The following is a 25,967-nucleotide window of genomic DNA, read 5'->3' as shown; positions in this document are numbered from 1 at the left end:
CCCGAATCGCGCTGTTCAGAAATTCTTGTGCTGCAGTAACTATAATGCCGAAAATGTTATGAATGTTCGCCGTTCAACGTCATAAATTGCAACTCGCGAATTCAAACTTTTACTGGTGGTAGGACTCACTCTTGTGAGTCCGCACGGGTAGGTACCGCCACCCTGCCTATTTCAGCCGTGAAGCAGTAGTGCGTTTCGGTTTGAAGGGTGGGGCAGCCATTGTAACTATACTAGAGACCTTAAAACTTATATCTCAAGGTGGGTGGCGCTTTACGTTGTAGATGTCTATGGGCTCCAGTAACCACTTAACACCAGGTGCGCTGTAAGCTCGTCCACCCATCTAAGCAAAAAAAAGCATTGATTCCAGAGTTGTTGGCCTCTTTTGTGGTATATAAGTACTATTGTTACACGCTGGGGTTCGGGATAAATAAATGTTCCACCAAAGTACAACTAAAAACTGTATTCAATACTTAGATCACTTAGAACACTTCACAAAAACTTTAAAATTCAAATTCGCTTCTGGTGATCCGTTCGCTGTTTCACTTAGAGTAGTTCCGATTACTGACTGCGATAGCCGATACCACATCCCTAGAATTATCGAGAATATTCTACACATTTCAAGTATTGTTTTTCCGCTACCTGACAACAGATAGCGTTGTACTTCTCAAACGTTCTAGGTGCTAGGTACTATATCTTTCGATATTCGTTCGACTATTCGGCGATAGATAACGTTACTCTTACCGGCGTAACACTATTATCAATACCACCTTCTTGCCGATTTCGGCCATGGGGAATTTACACATTCCGATTTAATTCACTATACACTATACAATTGAGTCTTCGATGTCGTGTCTTGGTGTAACAACAGCATTCAGGTTGATAGCAAACTAGATATCAATCTATGGGCTCCCGTAGCCACTTAACACCAAATGGACAAATTTCTATGAAATAAATAAATGAAAGATATTTTTTTCTTAACATATTATCTGGTTTAATATTATTTATGGCATTAAATAAGTAGGACAACGGTTACTCTTATGACTGTCTAGTTTCCATCTACAGCTTTAGTTTGCGTTATAAAGTGTAATTACTTTCTATCCTCTTATCTTCTATTATGGGGTGGAGATCCATATTCAACAGTAGTGTGAAAAGTATCCTATTATTTCCCAGGGTTCAAACCATTTCATTATTGAATTTAATAAAAATTCGGTGGTTTGGTCGTGAAAACGTAACAGACTAAAACAGTCGTAGTTTCATTGTTTGTTTATTGCTTAGACGAGTGAACGAGCTCACTAGATGTTCAGTGATTACCGGAGCCCAGACATGAACAACGCAAATTCCCCATCCACCAGGACACATGTTCTAAGTGTCATTTCCATAAAAAAGGGTCGCACCACCAACCATCAAAGCAAGAATAAAAGATAGTTAATTACCTATTAAATTAAATAACGTTTAGGTATCTTTTACTAAAAATGTGAATATTCTAAGTCTTCTGTGTTGTAAGTACTTAGAGTTTTAAAAATCCGTCTCGATATTTTACACTGTGAAGTCAATTTTAGATTTTTTTTCATTTGATCCTCAATGACATGTCTGGATTATAGGTAAGGTAAGGTTAAGGATTTTAGGTACCGTACGAGTAGATACCAGTAAGTTCCCATTTTGATCCGAGCAAAAGGTCACTTGTTTCAAAAACCAGATTCATTTGACTAATATTTAGGAAACAGCTTCGAAAAAAAAACTTAAAAAAATATGTCAAAATTGTAAGACTAACATACAAATAGATCTTTGCTCAGATAATATCATTTTCAAGTTTAAATTAAGTAATAAGCTTACTAACACATTCAAAGTAAATTGGTTAAGTTTGAAAGTGCATATTTAAAAAAGACAAATTATCAGATCACTGCAGCTTGCAACTTTTTATTAAAACTTTCGCTTAGCTACAAAAGAAATGGGTACCTACATTAAGTAAATTATTTTATGTAATCCGAGAAGGGGAACGCGAAGTTGTGTGAATTGTTTTATTTTGTCTATTTAGTGTTTCTTTAAGTTTAAATATGAAATAGAGGTGGTTTATGAAATGTTTAGTATTCGTGAAAGTGCACAAATGTGGAAGAATGAAAACAAGCCGCTTGACGTAGCTTCTCGGGATCTTCCAAAAAGTCCTCTGAAAAAGTCTCAGTAAATATATACAGTAAATATATAAATATTGACCATTTTACTGAGATTTTATATCTCATTACATCTAATCCCATTTAATTTCATTTCATGTCAATTGATTGTTTCAAATTAATCAAATTCATTTCATTTCGCTCTGTATCATTTTTCATAAAAAAGAATACACAAAAGATTAGACCGTATAGTATGATGCCTTTGCCTTTACAGTTGGAAAAACAGAATTATTTAATGTCATTTTCATCTGTGACCCCATCCAATCCCAAAGGTCATATGATCTTAGTAAACAAAATAGTTTTCGGTTCAAAATGATAAAATAATTTGTGAAGTTAAGTCGAAAAGTACAAAATTTTCATAAAACTATACATTATTAAATCAAAAACATAAAACTTAAAATTCGTAATTTTGGCTTTAAAGCTATGTTTATGTAAGAAATGTTTTAAAATTGTTAAAAATATAAATCGTGATTTTTTTATGAAACTCAATTACTCAACTCAAAAACTCAACATTAAAAATCAATGGATAGAAACCAACTTCGACTGGACCACCCCAGTGTCGCTATCACTGATGGAAATTATCGTACACTTTCGTATTAAGTTAGTTATGATTGTGCCCATTAACCTCGTCAGAGTTCGAATCTAGAATTTTCTAGATAGACCCATGTTTTATGTTCAATAATATTCAAATGTAAAGAAACACAAAAATTCATGGACAACTGTTGTTGAATTTGAATCAAGATTTTAACTTTATTTGTACTCTTTAAGAAAAGGTTGAATTGTTTCTTTACATTTTTGATCTCAATTTCCATCTTTAATTTAGGTAATGCAATAGTAATTATAATGATAATGATATTATAATATTAATGATAATAGTAATTTAGGTAATTTTCCTTTTTTTTCGTATTAATGAATCACATTTATATTACATTATACCTTAGCTCATTTAGTGCATGGGATTTTTTATTTTTTATGTACCATACAACTGTAAGCATTAAAAAAATTCTATAAAGTTCAGAATTGTAAAGAACTATTTTTAAAGTACACACAAATTACCAATACAGTGCCTACTGTGTTGTGTGAAATATATCTACAGACTTACCCAGTTTCAGTTTTATATTATAATATGAAACACGTCAAATCACAAACAATACTGAGTCAACATTTATATCACCATATTTGTAAATTGTAGAAAATTTGTCTTCAATTGACTCTAAATTTGGTAATTTTACTGTTAAAACCACAACACACCACTGACTTGTTGTTCCACTGTACATCCTTTTATAATCATTTTTTTGCAAATTAATGGACATACCAAAACATAAATTCACAATACTTTTTTTTTTGGAACACCTTAACATCACAAAACCACTAATGGATCAACTGCACTGGATATGTCACTTAATCACAAGGTTTAAAAAAACAACTTTCAAAATTAAAATAATCTATTTGTTTTGTTCACACACTACACATCACCTAAATCATACACTGAATATTATACACTTAACTTTAAAAAAGTAAGATAAACTTCTTTTAGTCGGATATCTAGCTGAACTAGCTTCTATACTGTACATTTTCATCAAAGTTAATTCTGATCACTGTGAGAACACAGCACTGCACAAATATTTAAACTTGCACATCTTATGCACCTCACATCACACACATCACAAGAATATAAAGTAAAAAGTGTAGAACAAAAAACTTAAATTAAGAGTATATACCTACAAATAACAATACAATATACTAAAGCAGTGTTTGAATAATTAAGCAGTGCCACCTCGTACTACTACTATAACTAGGTGATCTTCCTTAAAACTCTCTTCAGTTAAATTGTGACACGTTCTTTTGAGAAGGTCAGTTGAAAATTCACATGGAGGGAAAGAATAAAGAACTCCAGTAGCTTCAGTCTCTTTGTTCAAAAGTGATATCACACCTGCTGCTTCTTTTTGTTTAAGATATGATACCAAATTCCTCATTGGTCGTGTTTGTATCGAAACATCTTCATTGGTGACTACAGCAGTAGAACCAGACACACCCACAAAAATGGCATGAGAGCTAGATGTGGCAATACGTTTTTGAACATCATCTAACTTAGGTTGATCCAAACGTAATCTTTGTGTGATTCTGAGCTGTTTTCTACCATCTTCATCTTTCATGAGACTATCAATAATTTCAGAGTCACCGTCTGTTAAATGCAACTTAGTAGGAAACAATGAATTTTTGAGAATCAGTGCTCCATGCCAAATTGTAGTTGCTTTACGAACTAATTCTGCCATTGTTCGTGACGAAGATAGCATCCCACTACTTCTACGCATTGATCCATCAGAGTCACTATCAGGTGATCTACGACGAGATCGTGAGCGTGACCTATCGACTCCAGGCTCCCTTGATCCAGAACGACGCAAGCGACTCTCATATTCTGAATCTAATGGAGCACGTCTCCATTCTTCGTCACGATAATCTCCTGTACCATGATAGACACCTCTGTAGGAGCCACGTCCACGGCCACGATGCCCACCTCTACCCCTATAAGTACCATAGCTATAACCATCCTCCCAAGAACTACCTTCATATCCCTCATATCCTTCAACAGGCCTACCATCTTCACCAACAGGTGCACTGTAAGGTTTAGGTCTATAGGGTCCACCTGTTCCAACGTCTGCGAAATCAATACGCAAACGTCGCTCCGGTCCCCCTAAAGGAAAGCCCCGCATTTCTTTGACAGCAGCTTGGGCTGCATCAATAGAGTCATATAAAATATAGGCATGAGGTTCACCCTTCACATATTCAATCTTTTTAATGGCACCAAACCTATCAAATTCTCTCTCTAACTGTGCTACTGAAGTCCATGGTCCCAGGCCACCCACCCAGACACGTGTTGTGGGTGTAGCTTTGCCATAACCTATTTTACATTGAAATTTGCCAATGTATTGGCCTGATAATTCAACTTTGGCTCTGTGTGCCATGTCCAAAGTTTGATAACGAACAAATGCAAAAGCATTTCCAGTACCTGGAGGAGGTCTTTTAATGTCAATGTCCTCTACTATACCATAGCGTCCAAAAATTCGGCGTAACTCTTCATCAGAAATGTTTATTTCTAAATTACCAGCGAAAAGAGTTCTTGTAGCTAATGGATCATCTTCAGGTTGAACATGGTGTAGGTAATTTGGAAATTTATCTTTTTTGTTCTCAATTTTCTCAAATGGAGGATGGTGAGGCCGGGGCATGTATGGACGTGGCATATAATGGGGATGTGGAGGGTGATGCATAGGTGGTCTGTGATGCATTGGAGGCCCATGAGGACCTGCCATGGGATACTCATGCATAGGAGGGCGGAAATCTCTATGGTGAGGTGGCACTGTAGGAGGGATACCATAGGCTCTCTCATCAGGAGGGGGACGACGTCTCTCTGGTACAGGAGACCAAGCGTATGAATAAGGGCGATCATAGTCAGGAGGAGTTATACTACGAGGCCTCGGTCTGTACTCAGAACGTACAGGTTCATAAACAGGATCAACAATAGCAACTTTATCATACAGTATTATCCTAGGCTTGGCATGTTTAGCGTCTCTCGCATCCTCTGCACTTCGGAAGCAGATGTAGGCTACTCTCTCATCCAACTCATGGGATATTTTTATACTAAAGTCACCATACTTCTTATATTCTCTATACAAAGTATCCTTGACAATCTCATCCGACGCTTTAGGGTGTAAAGCACTAACACATAGTACTTTGTAGTAGCTGCGGACAGATTCATCTCGAGCATCACGAGAACGCACGTAATCATCGCGATGAGGTGACACATATCGACCGCGCGGGCTAGGGGAGCGTACTCGACGTCGTACTCGTTCCGGGCTTCCACGCTCGTCAGAGCTATCGTCATACCTACCAATACTGCTGCGTGTCCGTTTTGATCGCGGCATACTATCACGCGACGAACTTCGCTTCATATTGCGAATTTTCACCGTAATTCGATCTCTATCTCTATCGCTACGCGGTAATCCAATCATGAAAGCTCACTTCGACGAACTACTATCTGAAATACACATCACAATATTACACGTCACTGTAAATTAGTTTTGGTCGATACAATAAAGTAACCCACTGATGCACTATTCTTACCCCAAACGAATTACAAACACTAATCACTCAGCAGATCACTGAAAACCTCAATCTTGGACGAACTAATTCGTATTATTAAGTAGACAATTATTTTAAAATAATCACGTTCACTTCAACTTTATTTAATGTAAATTTGAAATTAGAAGCGCTGATAAGCATCAAGAATATCGACCATTACATGGGAATCTCACAAAATGGCAGTTTGGCTGAGGGTTGCCAAATGTGATTTCTGAATTTCTTGTACATATTTCCCCAAATTATTTTGCCGTTTCTTCTGAGTTGTATTATGTACGATAGGTACGCTGTTTCGGTTCTGTAACCAGCTTTACGGGTAGCGGATTTTGTCCGATAAGTGTTTTTTGGGTCTTCATCGAGTTGATCTTAAAACCAACTTTGGCGCTTCCAACTATATATCGTCCAGTTTGGATTGCATGCAGACAACTTCATGATTAAAAAAACATTAGTCATCAGCATGGTCTAGACCATCCAATTCTTTGGACAACCCCCACATAACAAGTCACATCCATGCTACTGTCGAAATTGCTATGATTTAATTAACTAATTGTTGTAATATGGACTGCTAAACTGAATACTTAATAGAGAAAATTACTGATCTGTATCCCAAGAGAAGTAAAGCTACCTATGATCTGGACTTTTTGGCGGGAACGCGAGAAGTGAAGTTGTGTGCTTTGTTTTATTTAATAGTGTTTCTTAGGTTTGAATGTGTAATAACGTGGTTTATTAACTATTTAGTATCTGTGAAAGTGCACAAATGGGAAAATGAAACAAAGCCACTGAACGTAACTTCTCGGGATCTTCCAAAAAGTTCACTGAAAAAGTCTCAGCAAATGACCCCTATTTTACTGAGATTATACTTCATTCCATATCATCTTATCTCATTTCATTTCATTTCGTTTTCATTTCATGCCATGTATAATAATAATCAACTTCATTTCATTTCATAATATCATTTTTCATTAAAAAAGCTGTCATTAAAATTAAAAAAAGACATGACCAAAAAGTCTTAGTTACCAGATCATAAAATCACTTTAAAAAAATGCTACCAGTGTAGTACCGTAAAATGGGGCGATTAGGGACAAATTCCAACTTTATGAGCAATTTTATGGTAGTTGTTGATGTATATAATGCTATATCAGGATCAAAATGATTGAGTCTTGGGGGCATCTTTGTTGTCTAATTTAAAATTATGCAACTAGCATTCCAGTTTAAGCAAAAAATGCAAAAATAGGTCTAATCCCTATTTACCCGAAAATTGCGGTTAATTGGGACGAAATGAGAAATTTGCTAGGGTTGGCACTACTTTTATTTTTATATATAGTTTTAATTTATTTATTTATTTAGTTGCACCAACAAAGTGATCAATAAAAAAAATTGAAAAACTGACAAAAGTACATGGCAGACATCACCTCAATTATAGGTGCAATCGACAGTGCTGATATTTCTATCTGGGTTAAGAGATTAGGTGTGTCGGTTATTCCATGGATTAATCAGATGAATACCCCCACTCTGAACAAATATTAAATATTTTATTATGTATTACTTAGACATTTTTGTCCACCTTGAGATTTCATTGATCTTGTTACATGTCTCTGCAAAATCGACTTACTTATATTAAATTGCTTATCTATTTCAACTAAAGATTTATTCCCAATTTCGCTTCGATAAACCAGATTTTTACCAACAAATTTAAAAAATATTGTTATAACTACATAGACAACCCTACAAATCTGTACCTATTTATACTTAGGTCGTTTCCATTTCACGTATTCTCATCCCAATTGACCTCTTTTTCGTTGTTATTTGTACCTAAGACGTCCCCAATATCCCCAAAAACAACAGATTTTTACATGTATTTTTATTTAATCAAATACATTAAAACCAATAACAACTGAGACTTACCTTTAATATATATGCTGGTTCAAACACTAAATAACGTTTATAAATCATAGTCGTCTTCTATTATTATCAAATAAATAAAAGAGAGCAAAGTTTCTAGCACTAAAATAATTACCACCACAGGAAGTTAATTTGAAACGCGATTTTTTATAAGTTAGCAGCTATTATCATGCATATTCAGAGTTGTTTTGTGAACTTTCAACATTCTACTATTAAACTACAAAAAAATGGAAGATTTTGCAACGAATATAAAACTTATATTGAGCGTCGAAAGATTTTCCCGGTTTTTTCCCGATTCGCCTTTCAATCCCTAATCGCCCCATTTTACCGGTACTTTTTGGCGGGAACGCGAGGAGTGAAGTTGTGTGAATAGTTTTATTTTGTCTATTTAGTGTTTCTGCAGGTTTAAATGTGTAATAACGGTGGTTTATTAACTGTTTAATATCTGTGAAAGTGCACAAATGTGGGAAAGTGGAACAAAGCCGCTGGACGTAACTTGTCGGGATCCTCCAAAAAGTCCTCTGAAAAAATCTCACTAAATGACCATCATTTTACTGAGATTGTAATTCATCTCTTATCATCTCATCTCATTTCATTTAATTTCATCCCAGTTGATTAATGTCTCAAATTAATCCTCTTCGTTTCATTTCATTTCACTCCATTTTATCATTTTTCATAAAAATAAGAATTTATTAAATTAAAATAAGAAACGACCTAAAAGTCTTAGTTACCGGGTCATAAAATCCCTTAAAAAAGCTACCAGTGTATGTAGATAAACATTCTATTTTTTTGCTAAGTAAGTAAGACTGTAAGTAAGTTGTAAGACTTAAGTAATCTTAAAGGCATATGCCATTTATATTAAGTAATGAAAACGCAACTCTATGTTACAGTTTCCAAAAAACGATCCACATTAACATACGAGCAAGTTACTACAAGTATGTACTAAGAACGCTCTTGGCGTAGCGTTTACATTTTATTTGCGTTTCACTTGATTTGACCCTACTCCACAAAGTCCATGACGAAATCGCAATGGATATAATTATAAAAGTAAATAATCAATCCATTGGAAGAGACAAATTGGCAAGGTAAACTTCATAGACAGAAGAGGTTTATTTATACAAACTGGCTTTTATTAATCTCTACTCTACTAATAATAGATTTATTTGTCTTGTCTAGATTTATTCAATATATTAGCAAGCTTGTATGGCATCAATTGGAGACCAGGAATGCTAATAAATACTCCATAGATAGAATAAAAAATTTGGAAAATGCATTTAGTTCATTTAGAAAGAGTAAGTAAATACTATTTGTACCATTCGTAAGACTTACAATCCAACTACAAACGAACACTGGGATGTTATTATTTTATTTATTAGAGCATAATACAAAATACTATTGACCGGTAAACAATATTACACAATTCTTGGAACCTTAAAGAACAATTTGGGTACTTTAAATTTGAGAAATTGTTTTGAGTTGATCCGGTGATCTCCATGATACCATCATACCCCTACCAAACTCATTTCTACTTCTCGGAACAACTGTGTGCCCGCTTTCTAGAAAAATATATTTTATTAGGTCAAATCGATCTGGAATAAACTTTCCTATATGATGTTTAAGGACATGCTCTTCTTCAAATTTAGTTTGAAAAACATCACTGTAGGCATCCACTTGGCTGTGACCCTGGCATTGCTGATGTTCATGAGTGATGGTGTCTAATCACCATCAGTTCACCCTTGTGTCACTTACCTTAAAGTTATTAAAAAAAAATATGAAAATTTATTAAACCAAAGGGAAATGGGGTGACTGAAATCAGCACTGTTTGATGCATTCATTTTGAACAGCATTAGCTGAACCACCTCCTTTTGTCTTTTTCTTTTCTTTTATTTATCTACTTTTATTAGTCTTAAATCTGTGTGAAAGGCAATAAATGCTTTTATTATTATTATTAAATGTTAAAATGTGGATATAATAACTTTTCAGTTCTGAGGTTGGGCAGATGCATAGACGTTTGCTACATTGCTTTAGACAGCATGAGCATAGAAGATCCATTTTTAAGATTAACAATAACAGTTAGCAAGTTATCACATAGTTTATTTTTGTATGCAGACCACATAGTATGGTTGGCCAAAAGTGGATTTCTAAAAACAGACTCAGACACTTGGAATCAAACTGCAAATAAATTCTGGTTACTGTCTATTATTGCAAATTTAGCACGAGACTTTTATGAAATACTCCATTTGTTACAACTACACAATTCAAAATTTCTAAGGCCTTCTGATTTATTAAATCTATCAGTACATAAATTTGATCTAATGTCTACTTTGAAACACATTCATGTGTTATTACTTTGTCATAGAGATATATTTGTTGATACATTGAAGAATGCATGTGACTTGTTCATACCCTTAACAGCTCTTGGGTTTATAAAATTGAGTCCAAGTGCGATTGGCACTTTAGGTGCTATCTCTTCCATTGCTGCTTTGATAACTCTAGTTCAACCTATATCTAAATTGGTACCATCATAATGGCATAAAATAAGTGACAAATTACAGATTTAACTGTATTGTTTGTTAAATTTTTGAATGAACAAAATCAAGTCTTGTCACGATGTTTCAGTGAACATGAGAAATGCTATAAAATACAATATCATATATATGATTCATCATCATTCACGAATAAATTAGTTACATAATAATAATAATTTTAATGCACTGAGTGTTTACCATGAGTAGATACTCTGACATCCATTTGGCGAATTCTTTGATCAGTGATACACAACTTTTTTATTGCAGTACACTTAACTATTTCCAAATTTGCCATAATTCAAATATAATAAAGGTTTAAAAGTTGTATTCTGACTACTTTCTCAAATAGTGATAATAATTTTGAATGAAAAATAAAAAGTACAAAATAATATATGTATGGGGATTTATTCAAAGTTATTAATAGAAATTATTTTTGTTGAGGAATACATGATGCATACAGTGGATGAGAATCAGTTTTTAATTGTTGAAGTATATAAAGTTTTTTCATTCTCAATTTTGCAAGCAAAATTAAATGTGTAAAAAATATTTTTGCTGTCTTACAGTATACATATTTCCATGTAATAATTTTAATCATATATAAGGCTGTAGTGAGTGACTTTGTGAATACTGGTATTGGTGTAGGAAAATTATATTTTATTTTGTACATAAGGTACTAAAGGGATTTAAAAAATATATAAATTATTTACATTAAAGTTTTTGATTTTGTAATTTTCATTAATGTTGTATTCTACCTGAACGAGTACTGTTGAGTTAGGTAATGACTTCACTAGATTGATTTTGGTTCTGCAGCATACTTGATGCTAAGTTGTGGCTAGAGCCTGTATACCTACACTACAAGATCAAAAGCGCAAACCACCTGGAGATATGAATTTGGAGGCTCAATTGTATTCTATAGTAGCATACTTCACGCTCATGCATAACGGGTTCACGGCAAAAGCATGCAGAATGGTTGTACCTATCAGTGCCAGCTTACAATACGCTCCACCACTTGCAAATAATACAATAGAATCGTTGATTATCAATGAATAGCGTGTTTGTCCAAATTTTACTTGAAAGCTTATTCATAAGTTAAGTACTGAAAGTGCTGAAACCTGCTCGAGTGGGCTTACTATACGACCAATCTACTAGACATACATTTACAATTATAAATAAACATATGCTGGACTACCTAGCCAATCAGCATCCAATAAGCTAAATATGATTTATATTTTTTTATAGTAGAAGTAGTGTTTGTCGTATTTATCTCTCAAATCCAAAATTAAATCTATTGTGGCGGGTAGCCATCATACAACGCAAGATAATTGATAGATGCCTGAATCTCGCTTACGACATTTTCAAGATAAAGCGCATATATACAAGTTCCGAACAACAACATTCGGACCGTCGGTCTACCGAGCAATATCATCCGCTCGGTGGAAGATCTTCCCTAAACTATTATAAAAATGAATTGCTGTTCGTTAGTCTCGCTAAAACTCGAGAACGGCTGGACCGATTTGGCTAATTTTGGTATTGAATTATTTGTGGAAGTCCAGAGGAGGTTTAAAAGGTAGATAAATATGAAAATGCTCGGAATTAAATAAAAATAACAATATTGTTTTCCCTTTGATGTCCCTCGTCGGACGGATTCATTTGGTTGGTTTATGTTTATTTTATACAAAATTTGAGGTCTTTTATTTATCGACTAGCGACCCGCCCTCGCTTCGCTTCGGAAACATTAAAAACACACTTGAAACAAAAAAATAAATAAAAAAAAGTAGCCTATGTTCATCAGGGACAATGTCGGCTTCTAATGGAAAAATAATTTTTCAAATCGGTCCAGTAGTTTCGGAGCCTATTCGAAACAAACAAACAAATCTTTCCTCTTTATAATATTAAGTATAGAAGTATAGATTGAGGCACTACGAAGTCTGCCTGGTCAGCTATTGGACATGGTCTGCGGAGGGATTTCGGTTCCCTCTGTATTCTGTACCGTATGTTCCATGGGGAGTGCTCTGAGGAATTGTTCGAGATGATACCGGCATCTCGTTTTTACCATCGCACCGCCCGCCACCGGAGTAGAGTTCATCCATACTACCTGGAGCCACTGCGGTCATCCACAGTGCGTTTCCAGAGATCTTTTTTGCCACGTACCATCCGGCTATGGAATCAGCTCCCCTCCACGGTGTTTCCCGAGCGCTACGACATGTCCTTCTTCAAACGAGGCTTGTGGAGAGTATTAAGCGGTAGGCAGCGGCTTGGCTCTGCCCCTGGCATTGCTGAAGTCCATGGGCGACGGTAACCACTCACCATCAGGTGGGCCGTATGCTAGTCTGCCTACAAGGGCAATAAAAAAAAATAAAAAAAACTGTAATACTCGTTTATAATTTTCTCTTCCTCTAAAGAAGAAGAAAACTCATAAGCTGGCATCACTGGCCGGTGCGGTCGTTGACCGTTTTAGGGATGTGGATTCTTCCCGAAATATGTCAATGTTTGAATTGTTCACTAAAATACCGAGTTCGAAAAAGAACTTTTCAAAAAACTGATCGTTTTCTTAAACATTCTGTTTGAACTTTTAATATTTAAAGAAAAAAAGACGCGGTTCAATTTTGACAATTAATCATGACAGATGAGAAACAGTTAATCACGACGCTAATAAATCAAGTAAGTTTACATTAATAGTTTGTTAAAGTTTATATTCTCATTTGAATAATTTGCGTACATTCTTTTCTTTATCATCACGTACCTAAACAACCTATTCTTTTTTGTCAGAAACAAAAGCCAATGTCTATTCATTGTCCCCATTAAACACAGCCCACTGGGTTTCTCGTCGGATCTTCTCAGCGGGTTGCGATTCCGATACGGTAGTAAATTCTGCGAATCACTGCTCTTGGCAGGGGTAGTGTTAGCAAAATTTCTGAGGCTGAGCCCGTGAATTTACCTACCCGTCTCCCCATCTGGGCGTAGCCAGAATAGCCCCACAGACTACTAGCGAATCGAAAAGATGGTGCGCGTGTAATTTAGTGCACGTGAAACTTCTTTTGCGGTGTGTATAATATTGTGGTTTTCTCCATTTTTCATACTTAAATAAAATTTCTCTTAAAATAGAGAATGCTGTGTATAAAAAAAATGACTTAGCTCGCTTTGTCAGTTCGCTGTCGCCACGGTCAAGCGGTTCGCGAGATGCTCTCAGTAAATGGTAGGAATTTGCTGAGATTTCAATAGGCTTTTTAAAAGAGCGCGAAGGGCCACGTTTTTAATTTTTTTTTCCTACACATGTTCTCTTTCATCAATTAAAAACTATTATAAGCCTGAAAAAATAATAATTAAAAAACAATCGTTCTTTTCTGAAAAGGCATTACAAACAATAGCTTTTTTAGTTTATTACCTTTATTTATTGCAATAAGACAAAGAAAAATTAACACTTGTAGGATCTATCGAGTTTTTATGGCATCCAACTGTATAATAATTTACGATTGCTACCTACTTTTCGGAACTTAATTTTTTTATCTCGATTTTTTTACAAAGCGATTGATTGGTTACTTTAAGTTAATATTCGATTTTCATTCGTAAAAAAAATCGATTCAAATCGCCATCCCTAAATCATATTTTATTTAGGAATATTTTCAAAATACAGGAATACAGCAAAACGAATCATTAAAAAAACAACCAAGAAATGTCAAGAAATGTCGCTGATGCAGCCAGGAAGTTTCTCTTACTTGGACAATGTGTACCGACTGTTAAACAAAATGCTGCAAAAATTAGAGTAAAGAGGTTAGAATTAGATGAAAACCTTTTAATGGTAAATATCACTTTAAACAATAAGATCAAGTTCTTTGCTGATTTGATTTCTAATTTTATGCAATTTAGTATTTTAGGAAAGAGGAGTTTTACTATTGCCACGATTCAGAGAAAATATGCAAAACTGGAGACATAGTCCTGATCCAAGCGTTACCTGAGAAGCTAACCAAGTTAATAACCCATGAAATAAAAGAAGTCGTTTATCCGTTTGGCGATATAACCGACCCTGTTACAGGCAAGAAAGTTTCTAAAGAGCAATATAAAGAAGATATAGAAAGACAAACTGAATTGTATGGAAGGTTAAAGTCTACATTCAACTACAATAAAGCTCCACCGAGAGGTTGGCAGGATGGCAAAAAAGATTTTACTTCTAAACCAACATACACAAAGTTCCATGTTTTTGATGAAAATGATCCATATGGTATTTGATTCCATAACATTCATTTAGTTAAATTAGTGAACATAATGCAAATTTTAGTAGTAAAAAAATGTAATTATTGAACATTAATCAATAAAGCTACCAACTATAATATATTTTAGTAGTTTTAATCAGTTTATTTTTTTCATTTTACAATTTCTCAAGTTTTATGTTTACAAATAACTAGGATGATATGTTTTTTAAAATTTTAATGCTGCCTAATATTCAGTAAATGCGATTTATTCACATATTGCTGAATATGTAAGGAGGTGCTTATCAAATATAATATTAGTATCTGTGAAAGTGTTCTGTAAAAAGCTCACAAATTATTGCTTATTGGCGGGAAAGTGAGGAGAGAAATCATGATTTGTTTTATTTTGTCTATTTAGTGTTTCTTTAGGTTTAAATGTGTAACAATGGTGGTTTACTATCTGTGAAAATGCACAAATGTAGGAAAATGAAACCAAAGTCACAGGATATAACTTCTCGGGATCCTTTAAAAAGTCCACTGGGATTGTCTCGGTAAATGATCACCATTTTACTGAGATTATATTTCATCTCATTTGATTTCATTTCATGCCATTTTTCATAATATTAATCAACTTCATTTCATTTCACTTCATATTAACATTTGCAGAGTTAGGTACATATTTACTAGATTAATAAAATTACTTTCTCAACCTAATTTGTCTATACTGTACCATGTTGCTAATTTAATTCATACTTACACTGATATTAATAATGGCCAACCTGGACAGTTTCCTTCGTTTATTATTATTCTTAAACTGTACATAAACATAACGGCGAAAAAAGTCTTAATACTTGACACTGGCTAATGCAAAAACCGTGCGAGCCACAATATAAAAAAGGCTTCTTATGTTGCATGATAATAATAATTGTAGATATTTTTATCTTGCTCCGTTCGAGTAATAATTTGGCTTTGTGAATAACAACCTTATTTTATGTTCTATTATAAGTAATCAATATAGTAGTTTTTGACAATAAATTCAAGACTGCTAAAACTAGCCCTAGCAAGAACAGTGTGCTTAGTGCGAGTTTCTTAACGTTCTCGATAGCGTAAAAGTTATCTCATATTTGTATGGAATGGGATCGTTTGCCTACATTTGCCGCTAGGGGCGCTGTTCGAACTGCATACAACATTGGGTTAACTTTTACGCTATCGAGAACGTTAAAAAACTCGCACTAAGCACGCGGAATCGAGAAACTTAGTAGGCAATTACTCAACAACACAATACTCAACGTATAATAATCGGCACGAGTCTGAACTCTGACCTTGACATGGGCAGGAGTACATTTTTGAGTCTCTCGTTTGGGGGAACGAGACAAGGGGGAGAGGGAGGTGGTGCCGACCATGTTGATTACGTGATTGGATCTGCCCACGTCACCTTTTAAGTCATCAGATCGTCGGTTGTGATTGGTTCCCTGAGTTGTGCACGCGCATGACTGCAGCAAACTACACTTCCGCCCAATTTTATCTAGTCTATAAATCGGTACATACACATGGATAAAAAGGATTGCAACATGCACGTATCCAACCGAATATCCTTTGTAAACGCATCGTCAAATGGACTAATAATAAAAAGGTAAAATATTCACGGTTTCTGTATTCGCGGCAGACTTACGGAACGTATACCCCGCGAGTAAAGAGCTTTTACGTCCTTACGGATCCATCAGATCCAATAACCTTTGCATTAGACGCCTTCAGCTCTGATACTAGGAGCAGGCTTAGGGACCCGTACTCGTCGAACTCGACAATGTCCACGATTGACTTCCATGGTGAAGGAATAATATCGTGCAATAAAAATCAAACCTACAAAATTATAATTTGTGTAATGACTAGTGGTAGGACCTCTTGTGAGTCCGCACCGGTAGGTACCACCACCCCAACTATTTCTGCCGTGAAGCAGTAATGCGTTTCGGTTTGAAGGGTGGGGCTGCCGCTGTAATTATATTAATGTCTAAAGTACATAATAGAGTGTGATTCAGCAAATTCAATTAAAAAAACATTAGAAAAGAACGGTTTATTGAACAGGGTGCTTGTATTTTTAAAACATCGGTGTAGAGGTGACATCAGTCTTGCGCGAGGAACTCTCTTTCAAGTGCCGCGCCCATCAAGTTCCAAGAGCTGTCGTCATCATCCGGCGGCTCTTCGTCTGACGGCGGTGTCGATTTGCGCGGTCGTTTCCGTGGTCTTGGCTGTTCTTCGTCTGTGTATAATAAAAAATATGTATTTTAGTTTTTTTATACAGAGAGTCATCTACTCAATCCACAATGGACATTATTCTGACTAAAAGGTAAAAAATTGGTATGAAACTTACCGTTTTCTGATTCATTAGAGCTATCTTGCGTTTCTTGTAATCTGAAAACAAACATACATACAATCATAGAGAACTTTTTATTTTATGCTGCGAATATAAAATGTTTGGCGTTATAACAATTATGAAGTCAGTAGACAATTTGAAATCAATTTTTCTTAGTCACACAGAATCAACACCATAACAGAACTCAAAATTTAACACAAAGGCGTCTCCTGCGTTCTCTCAGCACCGAACGTTACGCTGTTGTTTCGTCAGCTGATACCTGTATTAGATTTTGCTTTATGCAATTAAAAAACGCAAAATTTCCAATGCAACTGTTTATAGTGGCGTCGCGTTGGGAAACGAGTTAGGTGTACAAAAAATCTCGAAAAAATCTATCCAAGAAATGTAGTTAGGTGTATAGTGGATTTAATGCTTTAGGGCAGCCTTTCTCAAAGTGGGCGATAACGCCCCCTTGTGGGCGCTGCAGGGTTAAAGGGGGGCGGTAAGAGAACCACAAAAAAGGGGGCGTTGTGTAGAGGCTTGGAAAGCGATTTCATCTAGGAGGACTCTTTGACAGCGACTGAGCTCTCTGAAAAAATGGGGGCGCTAAAAAATAATTTGTTCTCAAAGTGGGCAGTAGACAAAGTAAATTTGGGAGCCCCTACTTTAGGGTGACTGACTACCTTACTACCATAGATAATACACATAAATTAGTTATACTACTACTGTGTTACTACACTGACTAGCAGGTTTATAGTCTGATAGTTCTTTGCTAACAATAATAACGAATAAAACCATGTGTATTGTTTGAAATTAACTTAAATACTAGAAGGGTTACTGTAATAAGTGTAATAAGATAGAGCTGATTTGGGTGCTAGGGTGTAGTTTATTGAAAGAAATATCGATATTTCATAAGTACCTGTCTTGAGTACTTTCTTCATCTATCCTAATTAGTTGATCTTCCTTTAAGTTTTCTTCATCATCAACATCATCTTGGGATGGTTTCTCATCATCAGTGGAACTCTCATCTGATTCATTGAAAATATCTTCAACCTATAATAAATAAATAAATAAATAAATAAATCGTTAGCAGGTGGATTGTGAAAGCACCGTATATCATAATTATCTCTAAATCTGTCGGTGATTTCTTCGTATAAAAAATTGTTGACTAAAATAATAATGGTATTATTGTAATGTCGACGAAACTTTTAATTTTTAATTTATTGTTTAGGTGAGTGGATGAGCTCACGGCCCACCTGGTGTTAACTGTAAAGTATTTGAAACGTTGGAAATAATAAATACGAGATGAACCTTAAAAGCATTTTTAATTGTGCCACCAGTAAATTATTTTTTCGCTATACTTTATCTAAAAAATCAGATCTTTACAACATTAAGCAATCACAACCCAAGTTCACAAATCATAAATATTAAAAAAAGTTTTATAACATTAATCACATTTTAACTAACTTTTAGTGTTTTGTCTTAATTTCTGTACGCGGATAGACTAGTTCATACAAACCCTGTTGGTAGCAGTGTTATAGAATTAAAAACGTAAATGTCGACATTCACCTACAGATTCAATTTTGACTGTTTTGCGGCAGTAATAGAAACGATGGTGATAGTTGCTATTCTATAAATTTTGCGGATTTCATTTTTTCTACGGGACGTACCTACATCGTGTCTTGCGTTTGCGAACATGTTAGTTACGTATTTACTTCGAAAAGTTGGTACGTAGCGGAGAGGACGACTGTGATCTTCAAGATAGCCGTAGATGGGCAGCGTGTGATGGTTACCTCTCGGTCCATATCAGCAATGTCGTCGCTGGAGAAGGAGAGCAGCGGGTTGATGGTGTCCATGAAGCGTCCCGAGGGCGTGCGGCGGCGGAGGGCGGCGACGGGCGCGGGCGGCGGGGGCGGGCTGCTGCAGTGCGCCGGCGGCCGACGACAGCTGCTCTGTTCACACACATCCACGTTCTCTTATAGACCTCGCACAATTCTAATGTCCTGTATTTACTATGATAGCAATTTAGTCGTTTTTGAAGTGATACTTTTAATGCGACTTCCAGCAAGGTTGCGTTAAACGCGGGGATGGGGAATAGACAGAGACAGAGCGGAGTGAATGCGCGGCACTCGAACGCATGCGCGTAGTATACCCGTTACAGGCCAGCGCGAGCGTTAGCAACGAGTAGCGTCCCATATTTTAATGAAGTATTTAAAAAAAATATATATATATATTTATTTATTTTTCCATCTATAATTTAAAAAATATATATGTAATATAAATGTTGAGGATGTCGCATCTTTTATACACAGCATTTCCTTTTACAAAATCAATCTGATTTAGGGATAAAAATGAAGAAAACCATAATACTACACATCGAAAAAGAAGTTTCACTTCATTCACGTGCACCAAGTTGCACACACGTTTTTTTTTTAAAAACAACATGCAGTAAGTCGCTATGGCAGATGTACATAAAGAAAAAGCGTAAAAAAATTTATCAAGAACAAATGCTCTTCATAATAAATATTATACACATAAGTTTTTTTTTATTGCATAGATGGGTGAACGAACTCACAGCCCACCTGGTATTAAGTGGTTACTGGAGCCCAAACACATCTACAACGTAAATGCGCCACTCACCTTGAGATATAAGTTCTAAGGTCTCAGTATAGTTACAACGGCACCCCACCCTTCAAACCGAAACGCATTACTACTTCGCGGCAGAAATAAGCGGGATGGTGGTACCTACCGGCGCGTACTCACAACAGGTCCTATCACCAGTAATTACACAAATTATAATTTTGTGGGTTTGATTTGTATTACACGATGTTATTCCTTCACTGTGGAAGTCAATCGTGAACATTTGTTAAGTACGTATTTCATTAGAAAAATTGGTACCCGCCTGCGGGGTTCGAACACCAGTGCATCGCTAGATACGAATGCACCGGACGTCTTATCCTTTAAGCCACGACGACTTCACTTTAGGTACAATACCAAAGTAGGACATGTACATTACCTGTCCACCTCTTTGTAATGTATATAATTTCTCTTCCACTCGTTCCCATCGTTCCGCACATGACCACAGCCAATCTGGTGTAACAACATGTAATTTGCTGGATTTCTTCTCAGTCATTCGCCTACTTGTGTTTACTTTTGCCGTGCCTGTAAATTACAATTTTATTTTATATTGATTTATATTTAACATAAGAACCTAAGATCGCGATTAAACAACAATGTATTTTCATGAGCTGCAGATAAATATTTGTTCAATTGCAGCTCCTTCATATTATATTTATATGAAATTTTAAGCTTAAGCTTACATTTTCCATTATTGACGACATAAATACTGAATTTGTTGTGATCATAAAGCATATTAATTTATGAATATTAGTGAGATTAAACCATAGCAAAAGGTTATTTTATTCACACAACTTTATATTAAAACACATGTATTTAACATATTTTTACTAAATAAGAGTAACATGTATCTTACCTGCTCTAACAGCTACTAAATGAGTTGTTTTATCAGTAAAATCCTGTGTCACCTCAGCACCAAGACTTCTCGCCACAAGATAGGCTCTAGAAGTTTCCAGTTTCTGATGTGTAGGCACTAAACCACTAAACACTAAACTAGTTCCAGTCAACACTTCACTTTTAACTTCAGGTATTACTATTTTAAGGTCTGGTATCTGTTTCTGACCCATTTTGTCATAGACATCATAAAAATGCCTGAAAATGAATAAGTATTTTATACATGCATTTATTGTTATTGTGCTCATTCTTATCTTTTAAATTTTTCCATGTAAATTATACGATCTAAAATTATTTTAAAGTATTCAGAGCTGTAAATATATATGATTTATATTTGTATCCATCCAACCAAATTTTAACATATGTAGTTAAATTTATAACTTATACTAACTTATGTATCCTCTTCAAAATATCCTCCAAATAGATAAGATAATCATCAGGATCTTCCACCTCTATCTGTCCATCAGATGTCTCTGTCCATACTGGCTCAGCTGGCGGTAATTCAACTTCCTCAATTTTTTCATTGCCTTCCTTAATATCAACTGGCTTCTCTTCCATTACTTCTTTTATGACTTTTCCGTTGCTACCTTCAGTAGGTTTTTCAAAGTTGTTAGCAGGTTTTTCTAGATTTTCATCTGGTTCTGCATCTAAAGTCGGCATTTCTTGTACTTGTGGTTGAGTACCATTTTTGCCGATCGTCAATTTTGGTTTCTCTTCAACTAAAATCAAATAAGAAAATAAACTCAGAAAATATATTCATTAGTAAAGTGTAGATGTTTTTAACAAAAAAAGTTGGAAAAGTAATTTCTAGTGAAAACCTCTTTTTTTTAAAACAGATAACTTAATTAATTGTTAATATTGTTTCTTCAACAATATTGCCATAATTAATAATAATGTTAGCGATAATGTTGGTAAGACCCGTAATTATCTTTATTCTCAATAAGTTGAAACCCTCATTCTGCCATGAGGCAATCAGTCAATAACCAGTGCCCAATAGTTGTTAATCAATGAAACGTGAATCTTCAACGGGATAGTGAGTGTTGATATTTATGATGTAGTCTGAGAGCTCATGAAGATCAGAAAGGGTAAACATTTTAAATTATGTTATTAGTCATATGACATTTTCATCACACTGTGGCAGGTAACCATCATCCTGCCTTGCAACAGTCATGCATTACGGTTTCAACAATACAACCGTAATAGTACCACTTTGATTTCATCTCTAGGTGGATAGTACAAATTACTAGATACCAAGTGGACTATGAGGTGTTTGTTAGCAAAAAAAATGTTGTCCTCGTATCTGTCTTTTTTTTTAAGCTATACAAAAGAAAGTCTTCAGAAGGACTATTACTAATGTATGGATTACAAGTGAGATTCAAACATTCTTAAATTTGAAACTTGTATGTTAATCCAGAATTATTAGTTTTAATATTTTATTTCATATTCTCTTTTACGAGATTCTTACTTGGTGGCGGTGCATTGATATCGCCGGTCGATTGAAAAAATGAGTAAGGCCTGACATGAATTAGATTAGCAGCATGTCTCCACACATCTTCCCGATCGTCAATAATGCAAACCATGTTGTCACCACAAGGAAACAGTGCTCTGTAAATTATAGTTCATAAAAAATGGTCAAAAAAGTACAATAGTCACAATTAAAACTATTTAAAATTAATTTAAAAATTAATTATATACGTTAGAAAAATTTTGGTTATGAATATTCAAGATTGATATGGGACTCAGAGATTTTAACTTTACAAAGGCATTATTTTAGAATATTTTGTCCACACAAATTATTTCTTATTAAAAAAGTATTCAGTTATAAAAGAAAGTGTTGATTAGATAATTAATAGATAAAGTTAGATAAAAACTCTATCTGTCAGCACAATTTGATAAATTTAAAGCTGTTTTTAGTCTATTAATAAACCTACTTTGATTCAGATTATACTGAATATCCACAATTGATTGTCTGTCTCATCAAGAGAAAAAACTTATTGAAAATGTTGGAAAGGCCTTTTACTTAGCAATATCATTCTTACTTCAGATTGGCTGCTTTAGTTCTAGGATCAAAGCATTCATCTCTGGATAGTATCCTATGTGAGAAATATTTCTTTTCCGGATCTAGGAGCTCAGCTACGGCATGTGCATATTGCCTGGCTCCAAATGTACATATGTGAAGTTCATAGTTCTTTGCTGCTGATTCAAGAAACTCTTGAGTGCGTGGTCGAAGCCTCGTATGACACCAACGCCCTGGCCCTCCAGGTCCTCTTAGGAAGAAGTGTAATACTCCCTGAAGAAACAAAAAAATCATATTACATTAGATTGTATACATAGTATCAGTATCTAGTTAATGAAATCACATATTATTTAATCACAATTTCAAACTATTAGGGAAGAATCAATTGCATAGAAGAAGAAAAATAAAAACCCCTCACCTTTAGATTGGGTGGTATATTGTCATTAGTAGTGTGAACTAATGTTTGATCTAAATCTACCAGAAGTACTAATTTCCTGTCTTTCAGAAGACGCTCAGCATCCTCTTTACCTAGTTTTTGTGCCAGTTCTTCAGACACCTGAAATATGAAATATAATCAAAATATTACTAAATCTAAGTTTAGCTTGAGTATGACACCCCTATTGAAGATCTCCAAATACCACCCGCATGACCCTTGTTAATATTGTTAATAAATACTGTCCTGTGAATGTAGTTTGAAAATAGGGTATGGATATCACAGTCCAGGTAACTAATGCTCAAGGTGTTGTAGGTACATACACTAAATTGTAATTATGTATATGTTTAAGTTTGATTTATATACATTGATGGTATAATTTGCTATCAAGATCTACATGAAATCTAAGACGTGAGAATGTTGATTTTGAAGACAATGACATTTCACATTCAAATTGTAATATGAGTCCCAAATCCAGGGCTTTTATTAAGAATAACGTTTCTTACGTTCAGTTCAGGATATATTTTAGATTTTTTTTGCATTCTTTCAGTGGAGCTTCTCATTTAAATTAAAGCTGTCCCTACTGTTTATCTATTTAATTAAACTGATCTAATGGCTTTTCATAAAATGTTATTACCACTAGGTTTTGTCATCAGAAAATAAATACATTTTGTAAATTGTTCTCCAGAGTAATTGACATAATCAAAAGTGTTTACTTTTAATTCAGGTACAGAGTGTACCATTGGTACAATGGCCACGTCCAGCTTCTTGGTCTCCTCGCTGCGGAGGTCTGCTCCACACTCCGCGCACATCTCCATCATCACTGTTGGATGGCGGCATTCTTCCAAATCTGCTACAGCCGAACTGTAAACGCAAAATACTACGTTTGAAACAATCGATAACATCGTCTGATAAATATATTATGGCAGATATAAAATTTTACATTGTACATTAGAAGCAAATTTAAAAATAACATTCTTTACAAAATAAAGTCGAAGATGTCATTGCTTGCAATTAAAGTCAGACAGACGATGGTATCGCCCACCTGATGTTAAGTGATCACCGTCGCTTAAAAACATCCTCAATGTTAATGGCACAGCCGAGCTGCTATTTCATGCAGGGCGGGAAATGTTTTCAACATTCAAAATTGGCGCTCAATCGATAAAATGGATTTGCAACAATGGCGTTGCTTTATTAATATGCTTCACATCTAATGAGAATAAAACATGACATAAATGTTAGACATTTTATCATGAAATATATGCACCGTTTTTATTTTATCGTTGTTATCATGACGTCACTTACCTAGGTTCTACTACGTCTCCTTCTTTCACCTTGATCGATGACACAGTACCAGCGTGTGATGATTTAAATTTCTTTAACTCTTCACCATCGCCCGCTAAATCTTTGTATAAAAATAATACTTGGCCTTGTGTTACCACAGTACCTTGTTTTATTTTCCACTTTGCGAGTTTCACAGGCTTTTCTGATGGAACAAAAATAGGTATAGTTTTGTCGGCCATCTTGAACGGATATAACGCTTTTTGTCAAAATCCTAGTACCTTATTGGTGATTCGAAAACAGTTTTGGCGGCTTCACTTTTCCTGCCAATGAGAATAAAGTACAGGTTCAATCATCTTCATGGCGAATAGGAGTTCATATCCGGCCCAAAACGTGCTGTGAGCAGAGACAATTTCTTTCCTTTTTTATTCTGGCTGCTTTTGAGCATACATAGAGCATAGACTTATTTAAAAAAAGTATGAAATGCTTTCGAGTATGAAACGTATTGTTCACGCACGATGGCAGTGTAAAGCTGAGAAATTAAGCCAAGTACAGTAGATATCATCAATAGCATATTACTAATAAAAACTATGATGATGCAAGAGTACCAATTAATAATGTGCGACAGGGTGTAAAAGCCAGGAGCGAATATTTATTTTAACAAAATAAAATAATAGAGCTTGTTTAAATTTTTGTTACTTCTCGGTTAAAATGCTAATGCAGGCCTAAAACTTGTTTGCTCTCCAAGAGACGATGTATCTAATTTTAATGTAGGGATTCTATTAAACTAAACTACTTACTAACTAAATAAATTGTTTCTTTGCACTTTATCCATATCATGGAGTTACATGGAGTAAAGATACTAACACTATGATCCATATTCACTACCTACATAATTTAGGTGTATTATCCTTAAGCATATTTAATTTGCAATATGCATATTTAATTTATTCGCTGTTTAAAAAGAAAACAAGCCACGTAAGAAAATATTTTTTGATTAAAATTTCATTCTTGTACACAATACTTAAAAACGCTACGTATATACGCTACGGTTTTAATTGGATATCTGTCTATGTGACCTTTTTTATTGCTTAGATTGGTGGACGAGCTCACAGCTCAACTGGTGTTAAGTGGTTACTGGAGCCCATAGACATCTACAACTTAAATGCGCCACTCACCTTGAGATATAAGTTTCAGTATAGTTACAACGGCTGCCCCACCCTTCAAACCGACCTTCAACCGTTTCATCGCTCGATACGAATGCACCAGACGTCTTATTCTTTAGGGCACGACGACTTCAACTTACACACTACGCGGTCGTTAGTCAGCAATCATACGGATCGTTTTTTTTTTTTTTCCTACCTATGCTATGATAGCCTTGAGAGGCTATTTCAGCTTCGCCCTAACGTTTGTAGGCTTCGATCAACAATAGT

The 25,967-nt window shown here is 35.0% G+C and overlaps 4 protein-coding genes across 8 annotated transcripts; 2 read left to right on the top strand and 2 right to left on the bottom strand.

Moving 5' to 3' along the window:
- Window positions 1-445: 445 nt before the first annotated feature.
- LOC101737528 (RNA-binding protein spenito) lies at window positions 446-6,178 on the bottom strand. The gene has a single exon (XM_062674058.1). It carries the CDS (start codon window positions 6,176-6,178, stop codon window positions 3,932-3,934), a length of 2,247 nt encoding a protein of 748 aa, XP_062530042.1. The 3' UTR covers window positions 446-3,931.
- A 2,362-nt stretch (window positions 6,179-8,540) lies between these two features.
- On the top strand, window positions 8,541-11,448 carry LOC101737384 (peroxisomal membrane protein 11B). 3 transcript variants are annotated; one of them, XM_004922356.5, is made up of 4 exons: window positions 8,541-9,015; window positions 9,098-9,292; window positions 9,384-9,499; window positions 10,191-11,448. In XM_004922356.5, the coding sequence occupies exons 2-4, from the start codon at window positions 9,237-9,239 to the stop codon at window positions 10,733-10,735; spliced, it is 717 nt and encodes a 238-aa protein (XP_004922413.1). In that variant the 5' UTR covers window positions 8,541-9,015; window positions 9,098-9,236; the 3' UTR covers window positions 10,736-11,448. The 3 variants fall into 3 exon arrangements, with proteins under 3 accessions (XP_004922413.1, XP_012550321.1, XP_062530039.1); XM_012694867.4 differs by having other exon boundaries at window positions 8,850-9,003; XM_062674055.1 differs by having other exon boundaries at window positions 9,005-9,019.
- Window positions 11,449-12,635: 1,187 nt separating this feature from the next.
- LOC101737237 (small ribosomal subunit protein uS17m) lies at window positions 12,636-15,067 on the top strand. Its single transcript, XM_004922355.5, has 2 exons — window positions 12,636-14,534; window positions 14,603-15,067. The coding sequence occupies exons 1-2, from the start codon at window positions 14,409-14,411 to the stop codon at window positions 14,960-14,962; spliced, it is 486 nt and encodes a 161-aa protein (XP_004922412.2). The 5' UTR covers window positions 12,636-14,408; the 3' UTR covers window positions 14,963-15,067.
- Window positions 15,068-16,978: 1,911 nt separating this feature from the next.
- LOC101737093 (RNA polymerase II subunit A C-terminal domain phosphatase) lies at window positions 16,979-24,939 on the bottom strand. Of its 3 annotated transcripts, none has more exons than XM_004922354.4 (12): window positions 24,559-24,939; window positions 23,970-24,117; window positions 23,239-23,376; window positions 22,843-23,093; window positions 22,269-22,408; window positions 21,195-21,522; window positions 20,766-21,001; window positions 20,289-20,434; window positions 19,066-19,224; window positions 18,192-18,325; window positions 17,291-17,331; window positions 16,979-17,179 (listed from the first exon to the last, which is right to left on the bottom strand). In XM_004922354.4, exons 1-12 carry the CDS (start codon window positions 24,774-24,776, stop codon window positions 17,043-17,045), a joined length of 2,076 nt encoding a protein of 691 aa, XP_004922411.1. In that variant the 5' UTR covers window positions 24,777-24,939; the 3' UTR covers window positions 16,979-17,042. The 3 variants fall into 3 exon arrangements, with proteins under 3 accessions (XP_004922411.1, XP_012550239.1, XP_062530038.1); XM_012694785.4 differs by lacking the exon at window positions 24,559-24,939 and adding an exon at window positions 24,299-24,513; XM_062674054.1 differs by lacking the exons at window positions 16,979-17,179; window positions 17,291-17,331 and having other exon boundaries at window positions 18,193-18,325; window positions 19,066-19,219.
- Between the last annotated feature and the right edge of the window lie 1,028 nt (window positions 24,940-25,967).

Source organism: Bombyx mori, chromosome 19, assembly GCF_030269925.1.
Source record: "Bombyx mori chromosome 19, ASM3026992v2".
Lineage (NCBI taxonomy): Eukaryota > Metazoa > Arthropoda > Insecta > Lepidoptera > Bombycidae > Bombyx > Bombyx mori.
Note: the sequence above shows the minus strand (reverse complement) of the source record. Positions and strands in the feature narration are given on the sequence as shown.

Coding starts and splice junctions, on each gene's coding strand:
- LOC101737093 (XM_004922354.4), bottom strand. CDS start 24,776: ATGGCCGACAAAACTATACCTATTTTTGTTCCATCAGAAAAGCCTGTG. Junction 20,435..20,765: donor TTTAGTAGCTGTTAGAGCAG/GTAAGATACATG, acceptor TGTAATTTACAG/GCACGGCAAAAGTAAACACA. Junction 17,332..18,191: donor GAAGAAAGTACTCAAGACAG/GTACTTATGAAA, acceptor GTTTGTTTTCAG/ATTACAAGAAACGCAAGATA.
- LOC101737528 (XM_062674058.1), bottom strand. CDS start 6,178: ATGATTGGATTACCGCGTAGCGATAGAGATAGAGATCGAATTACGGTG.
- LOC101737237 (XM_004922355.5), top strand. CDS start 14,409: ATGTCAAGAAATGTCGCTGATGCAGCCAGGAAGTTTCTCTTACTTGGA. Junction 14,535..14,602: donor TAGATGAAAACCTTTTAATG/GTAAATATCACT, acceptor TATGCAATTTAG/TATTTTAGGAAAGAGGAGTT.
- LOC101737384 (XM_004922356.5), top strand. CDS start 9,237: ATGGATATAATTATAAAAGTAAATAATCAATCCATTGGAAGAGACAAA. Junction 9,293..9,383: donor GGAAGAGACAAATTGGCAAG/GTAAACTTCATA, acceptor TGTCTTGTCTAG/ATTTATTCAATATATTAGCA. Junction 9,500..10,190: donor ATTTAGTTCATTTAGAAAGA/GTAAGTAAATAC, acceptor ATAACTTTTCAG/TTCTGAGGTTGGGCAGATGC.